The 9,280-nt window shown below is 48.0% G+C and overlaps 1 protein-coding gene across 1 annotated transcript; it reads left to right on the top strand.

Moving 5' to 3' along the window:
* The first annotated feature begins 828 nt into the window (after positions 1-828).
* On the top strand, positions 829-9,280 carry LOC140203812 (uncharacterized). Its single transcript, XM_072269899.1, has 2 exons — positions 829-849; positions 2,171-9,280. The coding sequence occupies exon 2, from the start codon at positions 3,164-3,166 to the stop codon at positions 4,250-4,252; it is 1,089 nt and encodes a 362-aa protein (XP_072126000.1). The 5' UTR covers positions 829-849; positions 2,171-3,163; the 3' UTR covers positions 4,253-9,280.

The raw sequence follows: 9,280 nt of genomic DNA, 5'->3' as shown, positions 1-9,280 counted from the left end.
CTATTTAACTATTTATGGTTCTATTACTATTTATTATTGATGGTGCAACTGTAACGAAAACCAATTTTCCCCGGGATCAATAATGACTATGACTATGAGAGGAAAGATGGATCAGCCATGATGAAATGGTGAAGCAGAATCGATGGGCCAAATGGCCTAATTTTGCTTCTAAATCTTATGGTCTTATGGACCCTAGGTTGGGGACCCCTGCATTAGGTAGACGTCCAATAGAGCAGGGCCAATATACCAGAGAGGGGCCAGCGCAGGCTGGGGCTTGGGGCTCCAGAATGTCATGGTGGTGCTGCTGGGGGTGAATCCCTCCAGGACGACGTGGAATGATGGAACAGCAATGTTTGGAAGGTGACTGATTGAAAAAGATGTTGCTTTATAACTGCAGAATGCTGGAAGAACTCAGCAGGTCGGGCAGCATGAGCAGTCTTCAGCCTGAAATGGCAGCTTATTCCTCTCCATCGCTGCTGCCTGACCTGCTGGGTTCCTCCAGTAATTTTTGTGTCTGCTGCTCTGGATTTGCTGCATCTGCAGACGTGTGTGTGTGTTTCTATCTGTCGGACATTGACACATAGAATGGATGTTGATATTGAGTGTGGCGTTTTTAGATCTTGCTATGTTACGACATTAAGCGCTGAGGTCCCCGCGGGTGAACATTGACGGATTTGAGGCGTGGCAGCGGCGAGCCGGGACCAGACACTCAGAACCTCCATTACCCAGAAATCCACGCGCCCCTTTGGCCAAACGGTACCGGGTGCGCATGCGCCGAGGAAGGCGGCGTGTGTCAGAAAGTTGCGCATGCGCTCAGTTGACAAAAAGGCTCCGGCGCAGCGGTGGCAGGTAGGAGCGGGGCTCAGGGTGGGGGAGATCGTTTCACCAGAACCGGGGCCCGTACCTCGACTGACAGACAATTGCCGCGACTTGCGGACACACTGAGGCCCTAAACAGTGCGATCGTCACGGTCCTTCTCCTCTCCTCTTACTCTCCCCTACGATCCACACCCGGGCCCTGGGGAAATTTCGGCTGATGGGCGCAACTACGCATGCGCCAATTCTCCGGCGCATGCGTATCGCTCGGTCCGGGCTGGACAGACGGGTTTCTGGCTTTTGGGGATTTCTGGGTAGAGAGGCAGCCATGGGTGACACTTGCAGTGCTTTCCCTGTTTGCCTGAGGGTGGTGTTTGGAAGCACAGGGGGAGGGAGTGCGAGCAGATCGGTCTCTTAGACACTGCTGAACTGTGGATTTGGAACTGGGAACAAAGATAAGAGTTCCGATTTAATCCCGGATAAGAACTCCTAGGGATCTTGCAGACAAACGGATTAGCGATTTTATGCCAATTGTAACCAAGACGAGTATTGCGATCAGGTCCGGTGTTTACAACCAGCTGATGTCTAGATCTTTGTAGATAATGCGCTTTATTTGAGACTGAGGTACAAAGAAAGGTTCTGGGTCTATTCTCTAATCAATTTAAATGTCAAATATTGTTGCACAGAGAAGGAAAAAAACAAGATCTTTGCATCTGCTTCTGTTTTTTAGAAATTAACCTTTTGTCCACCTCATTTGGTTGTGGGCCTTTCTACTTGTATGAACATATCTTGTCCTATTCTCTCTAGTAACATAATGATATCAGATATCTTTGTCTTTGGTAACAAGTGACCGGTAGCATTCACATTGCAAAAGGACAATACTTTATCAGCCTCCAAGGAGAAAATTTAATCACCTCCCCTTCATATTCATTGCCATTGCCATCAGTGTGTTTGCTGCTGTCAATCACCTGATGGGAGGGGGGTAGGGGAAGGGATTTTTGGTCCGAGTAATTAGACAGTCTCCAGATTCAGCCATGTAGTCTAATGTATTCTTTGTATTGTCGTGGGATATGTGCAGACTGTGAAGTTGCAGTAATGGAGAGAGACAAACTGAGCCAAGCCACAGATTGATGACGGGCAGAAATGGCCCATTCTGATACACGACAGGAGGACAGTTGCAGAATTTGACACCGAGTCCAGATACTGAAACTGTGCCCGGTTAAAAATGAGGAGCTGTTTGCCCAACTTGGGCTGTTCTGTAACTGTGTGATGTCAGTCTCATCATAGGGGCTGAAATGATATCGTCTGAAATGCTATCCTTCACAAAGTGATGTCTTTTGTAAATCTTTTTACAGGGTAGAAAAGGCAAGGGATTTGATTGTGCAAGTATCAGACTGGCACGCCAGTTCCACTGCATCGATTGATTCGCCAGGACTCGAAAAGTCAAGAGTCTTTGAACGCGGAGGACACTTGAGAGGACCACACACCAGTCACTCCAAGAGGAACCAAACACGTGTTCGTTGTAGGGGTGAAGGTTTGGATGATCCAACCTGGAGATACACCTTGTAAATTGTCTTCACGTTATTGAAGGAGTGACCAGTTATTTCCTGTGTAACACCAATTCATCAGCTGTCAATCTGGGAGAAGAATATATACCTCATTCCGGCTTTGTGACTGAAATGAAGTTTTCTGTTGTAACTTGGTGAAATCCACTGGAACCGGGGTGCTGAGAACACACCAGCATTGATTCACTGGAGATCAGTTCTTCAACTGCACTGATTGTACAAGGGAGTCACTACGTCCGATATCTGACTTGACGAATTGCCGGAGAATTTATAGTACAGGGTTATCACAGACGTGCTCCTTGTGTGGGAAGGGATCCTGTCACTCAGCAGGCCTGCAGGAACACGAGGGAGTTCACACTGAGGAGGGGCTATTCACCTAGTTTGTGTATGGGAGGGAAAGTACGCAGTCATCTAGTCTGAAGATACATCAGCAAGTTCACCTGTTTCGACTCATTCGGTTGTCCAGGCTGACGATACGTCAGAAAATTCACTCCAGGGAGAGCCTGTTCACCTGCTCCGTGTGAGAAAGGGGACGTCCTCATCCATCCAGCCTGAAGACACATCAGTAAGTTCACACCAGATTGACAAGGTTCACCCGTTCTGACTGTGGGAAGCGATTCGCTCTGTCATCCAGACTGAAGATACACCACACCTTGTCTGTGTGCGGGAAGAGATCAACTCAATCAATCCACCTACTGACGCTCCCGCGAGCCCGCGCGAGAGGGAGGGAGACTGTTCAGCTGTTGCGTGTGTGGGAAAGGATTCACTGCTTCATCACCCACGATGAGTCACCAGGAAATGCACTCTGAGGAGAGTCCCGTCACCAGCTCGGACGGTGAGAAGGGGTTTACTGAGCCGTCTCACCTGCAGGCGCACCAGGGAGTTCACACAGGAGAGAGGCCGTTCACCTGTTCTGAGTGTGGGAAGGGGTTCACTCACTCCTCCCACCTGATCAGACACCAGCGAGTTCACTCCGGGGAGAAGCCGTTCATTTGCTCGGACTGCGGGAAGGGATTTATTCAGTCGTGTCACCTGCAGAGGCACCAGCGAGTTCACACTGGGGAGAGACCGTTTATCTGCTCCGACTGCGGGAAGGGATACACTCAATCTTCTGACCTGCTGATCCACCAGCAAGTTCACACCGGGGAGAGGCCATTCACCTGTTCTGAGTGTGGGAAGGGATTCACTCATTCATGCTACCTGTTGAGTCACCAGCGAGTTCACACTGGGGAGAGGCCGTTCACCTGCCCAGACTGTGGGAAGGGATTCACTCAGTCGTCCTACCTGATAAAACACCAGCGCGTGCACACCGGGGAGAGGCCGTTCACCTGCCCTGACTGTGGGAAGGCATTCACTCGGTTATCACACCTGCAGGCACACCAGACGGTTCACACTGGGAAGAAGCCGTTCACCTGCTCAGATTGTGGGAAGGGATATAATGAATTGTTTCACCTGCAGGCCCACCAGCGCGTCCACACGGGCGAAAGGCCGTTCACCTGCTCTGTGTGCGGGAAGGGATTCACGTACTCGTCCCACGTGATGAGGCACGAGCGAATTCACTCAGGTGAGAGGCCGTTCAGCTGCACGGTCTGCGGGAAGGCGTTTGCTCAGTCATCTCACCTGCAGACGCACCTGCGAGTTCACAGAGGGGAGAGGCCGTTTATCTGCACCGTCTGCGGGAAGGGATTCGCTCAGTCGTCTGAACTGCTGAAGCACCAGCGGGTTCACACCGGGGAGAGGCCGTTCACCTGCACTAAATGTGGGAAGGGATTCACTCAGTTAACCCACCTAGTGAAGCACCAACGAGTTCACAGTGAGAAGCCGCCTGTCCTTTGTGAGCAAGGAGGTTTACTCGGTCATCCCACCTACTGATACACTAGTGGGTTCCCTTGGAGGAGAGGATTTTCACCTTCTCAGACTGTGAAAAGCAATTTACACAGAATAATAAACACACGAAATTCTGCAGATGCTGGAAATCCAGAGCAACACACACAAGATGCTGGACATTTCAGTCGACATTTCAGGCCAAGACCCTTCTTCAGGACTGGAAAGGAAGGGGGAAAAATAAAAGGTGGGGTGAGGGAAAGGAGGTGCTAGGTGAAGCCATGTGGGTAGGAAAGGAAAAGGGCTGGAGAGGAAGCAATCTGATGGGAGGGGAGAGTGGACCATGGGGGAAAGGGAAGGGTGGCGGACTGTAAGACATAGGAGCAGAATTAGGCCATTTGGCCCATCGAGTCTGCTCTGTCATTCAATCATGGCTGATCTTTCTTCCCCTCCTCAGCCCCACTTCCCGGCCTTCTCCCCGTAACCTCTGATGCTGTGCCCAATCAAGAACCTATCAATCTCTGCCTTAAATACACCCAACAGCCTGGCCTCCACAGCTGCATGTGGTGAGAAATTCCACAAATTCACCACCCTCTGGCTAAAGAAATTTCTCCCCATCTCTGTTTTAAATGAACACCCCTCGATCCTGAGGCTGTGCCCTCTTGTCCTTGACTCCCCCACCATGAGAAACATCCTTTCCACATCTACTCTGTCTAGGCCTTTCAACACTAGAAAGGTTTCAACGAGATCCCCCTCATCCTTCTAAATTCCAGCGAGTACAGACACAGAGCCATCAAACATTCCTTGTATAATAACCCTTTCATTTCCAGAATCATCATTGTGAACCTCCTGTGAATCCTCTCCTCTCTAAGATAATGAGCCCAAAACTGTTCACAGTGCTAAGAGGGCCATGAGAAAGCCTTGGGGGGCCATGAGAAGGCCTTGGAGGGCAGGATTAAGGAAAACCCCAAGGCATTCTACAAGTATGTGAAAAGCAAGAGGATAAGATGTGAAAGAATAGGACCTATCAAGTGTGACCGTGGGAAAATGTGTGTATGGAACTGGAGGAAATAACAGAGGTACTTAATGAATACTTTGCTTCAGTATTCACTATGGAAAAGGACCTTGGGATTGTAGAGATGACTTGCAGCAGACTGCAAAGCTTGAGCATGTAGATATTAAGAAAGAGGATGTGCTGGAGCTTTTGGAAAGTCCCCAGGACCGGATGAGACGTACCCCAGGCTACTGTGGGAGCAGAGGGAGGAGATTGCTGAGCCTCTGGCGATGATCTTTGAATCATCAATGGGGACGGGAGAGGTTCCGGAGGATTGGAGGGTTGCGGATGTTATTCCTTTATTCAAGAAAGGGAGTAGAGATAGCCCGGGAAATTATAGACCAGTGACTCTTACTTCAGTGATTGGTAAGTTGATGGAGAAGATCTTGAGAGGCAGGATCTATGAACATTTGGAGAGGTATAATATGATTAAGAATAGTCAGCGTGGCTTTGTCAAGGACAGGTCGTGCCTTACAAGCCTGATTGAATTTTTTGAGGATGTAACTAAACACATTGATGAAGGAAGAGCAGTAGATGTAGTGTATATGGATTTCAGTAAGGCATTTGATAAATGTACGCCATGCAAGGCTTATTGAGAAAGTAAGGAGGCATGGGATCCAAGGGGGCATTGCTTTGTGTATCCAGAACTGGCTTGCCCACAGAAGGCAAAGAGTGGTTGTAGACGGGTCATATTCTGCATGGAGGTCGGTCACCAGTGGTGTGGCTCAGGGATCTGTTCTGGGATCCTTACTCTTTGTGATTTTTATAAATGAACTGGATGAGGAAGTGGAGGGATGGGTTAGTAAGTTTGCTGATGACAAAGGTTGGGGGTGTTGTGGATAGTGTGGAGGGCTGTCAGAGATTACAGCGGGACATTGATAGGATGCAAAACTGGGCTGAGAAGTGGCAGATGGAGTTCAACCCAGGTAAGTGTGAGGTGGTTCATTTTGGTAGGTCAAATATGATGGCAGAATATAGTATTAATGGTAAGACTCTTGGCAGTGTGGAGGATCAGAGGGATCTTGGGGACCGAGTCCATAGGACACTCAGAGCTGCTACGTAGGTTGATGCTGTGGTTAAGAAGGCGTACGGTGTATTGGCCTTCATTAATCGTGGAATTGAATTTGGGAGCCAAGAGGTAATATTGCAGCTATATAGGAACCTGGTCCGACCTGGACTACTGTGCTCAGTTCTGGTCGCCTCACTACAGGAAGGATGTGGAAACCATAGAAAGGGTGCAGAGGAGATTTACAAGGGTGTTGCCTGGATTGGGGAGCATGCCTTATGAGAATAGGTCGAGTGAACTCAGTCTTTTCTCCTTGGAGCGACGGAGGATGAGAGGTGACCTGATAGAGGTGTATAAGATGATGAGAGGCATTGATCATGTGGATAGTCAGAGGCTTTTTCCCAGGGCTGAAATGGTTGCCACAAGAGGACACAGGTTTAAGGTGCTGGGGAGTAGGTACAGAGGAGATGTCAGGGGTAAGATTTTTACGCAGAGAGTGGTGAGTGCGTGGAATGGGCTGCCGGCAACGGTGGTGGAAGCGGATATGATAGGGTCTCTTAAGAGACTTTTGGATAGGTACATGGACCTTAGGAAAATAGAGGGCTATACGTAAGCCTAGTAATTTCTAAGGTAGGGACATGTTCAGTACAACTTTGTGGACCAAAGGGCCTGTATTGTGCTGTAGGTTTTCTATGTTTCTAAATCTTTCCTGTATCTTCCTCATTTTTCCCAGAAACGCCATTGCTGCTCTGCTGCCGTCCCTGCCAGCAGCTCCTTGCAATTTACTTTGGCCAACTCCTCTCTCATACTGCCGATATTTCCTTTCCTCCACTGAAATACTGCTATGTCAGACTTTACTTTCTCCCTATCAAATTTCAAGTTGAACTCAGTAATATTGTGATCACTGCCTCCTAAGGGTTCCTTTTCCTTAAGCTCCCAAATCACCTCCGGTTCGTTACATAACACCCAGTCCTAGTAGGCTCAATGAAAAAACTGCTCTAAAAAGCCATCTCATAGGCATTCAACAGATTCACTCTCTTGATATTAACCTGATTTTCCCAATTGACCTGCATGTTAAAATCTCCAATGACTATCATAACATTGCCCTTTTGACACGCCTTTTCTATTTCCCATTGTAATCTGAGGTCGACATCCCAGCTACTGTTGGGAGACCTGTGTATAACTGTCATCAGGGTCCTTTTAACTCAACCCACAAGGATTCAACGTCTTCCGGTCCTATGTCACATCTTTCCACTGATTTGATGCCGTTCTTTACCAGTAGAGCCGTGTCACCCCGTCTGCCTACCATCCTATCCCACCAAAACAACATGTAACCTTGGACATTCGGCTCCCAACTACAATCATCCTTCAGCCACGATTCAGTGATGGCCATGTCATCAAACCGGCCAATCTGTAATAGTACAACAAGATCAGCCACCTTATTTCTTATATTCCATGCATTGCGATAAAACACTGAGTATAGGTATCCCCCACTTTCCGAAAGTTTGCTTTACACCACTTCGCTTTTACGAAAGACCTACATTAGTACCTGTTTTCGCTAACCGAAAGAAATCCGAAGAGGATTTTCGCTTTTACGAAAAAAGGCAAAAAGCAAAAATAGTGTTCAGCGTTTGTTTTGCAGCGAGCCGTTACAGAGGCAGCGCGCACCCCGAGCAGCGAGAGTGGCGCCGCCAAGCTCCTTCCCGGAGAACGACACTCAGCATCTCAGCATCAAGCTGCCATAGCTTTGAACTGTGTCTGTGAGCATCTGTGCTTTATCTCGATTTGCTTTGTGTATCCGTTAGTAAGGTGTGTCCTAAGGTATCAGAAAAGCTTAAGGGGTGTTACGCTTAGCATAAAACTGGACATAATTAAGCGTTTCGATCGTGGTAAATGAAACTATATGCAAAATGTGATGCGTTTTATTGTAAGTGCCATTGACAGAGAGGACAACTCTGAAGCATCTTTGCGAGAGATCTGGAAAGACTACAATATAAGATTAGCAATCGCCAACCTTGGAGACGCTCTCGGTAGCCTAACAGTCTGGATGAGAAATGGCATTTGGAGGAAACTGTCCCAAAGCAGTGAACGCAATAGCGAACGGCCCGAAAGTGAAGTCGTCCGGGAACTGAACGTGAAGCACTTGCGTGAGATTTTCGCTGCGATTGACAGCACTGCAATGATTGCAGAAAAGTATGACTTTAATTTTGAAAGGGCATGTAGGCTTAGGGCAGGTTTGCAGGATGTTTTGAGTGCTTACAAAGAACTGTATGATAGAAAAATGCGTGTGTGCTTGCTGTCTTCCCGATTCCGGTAAGTGAAACTATACTGTACATACATTATTTCTACTTTATATAGGCTGTGTATTTATCATATCATTCCTGCTTTCACTATGTGTTCGTGTTATTTTAGGTTTTATGTGCTATTTGGTAGGTTATTTTTTGGGTCTGGGAACGCTCAAAAATTTTTCCCATATAAATTAATGGTAATTGCTTCTTCACTTTACGCTATTTCGGCTTACGAAAGGTTTCGTAGGAACGCTCTTCTTTTGGATGGCGGGGGAAACCTGTACTGTATTTGCTACCCTTTTTGATTCTGCATCCCTCATGCACTGATACTCACCCTGCTGGCTGCAATTTTGCCCTATCATATGCCTGCCCTTCCTGACAGTCTGACTGCATGCTATCTTTGCTTTTTTTTACCATCTGTCCTATCCTGAGGCCCTTCACTTGGGTTCCCAGCCTCCTGCCAAGTTAGTTTAAACCCTCCCCAACAGCTCTAATGACCTACCCATGAGAATATTGGTCCCCCTCGGGTTCAGGTGCAACCCAACACTTTTGTACAAGTCATACCTCCCCCAGAAGAGATTCTAATGATCCAACAACCTGAAGCCCTGCCCCTTGCCCCAGCTTCTCAGTCACATATTAATCTGCCAGATCATCGTGTTTCTACCCTACTAGCACGTGGCACAGGTAGTAATCCTGAACTTGCTACCCTGGAGTCGTGTTTCTCAGCT

Source organism: Mobula birostris, chromosome 10 (assembly GCF_030028105.1).
Source record: "Mobula birostris isolate sMobBir1 chromosome 10, sMobBir1.hap1, whole genome shotgun sequence".
In the NCBI taxonomy this organism is placed as follows: Eukaryota; Metazoa; Chordata; class Chondrichthyes; order Myliobatiformes; family Myliobatidae; genus Mobula; species Mobula birostris.
Note: the sequence above shows the minus strand (reverse complement) of the source record. Positions and strands in the feature narration are given on the sequence as shown.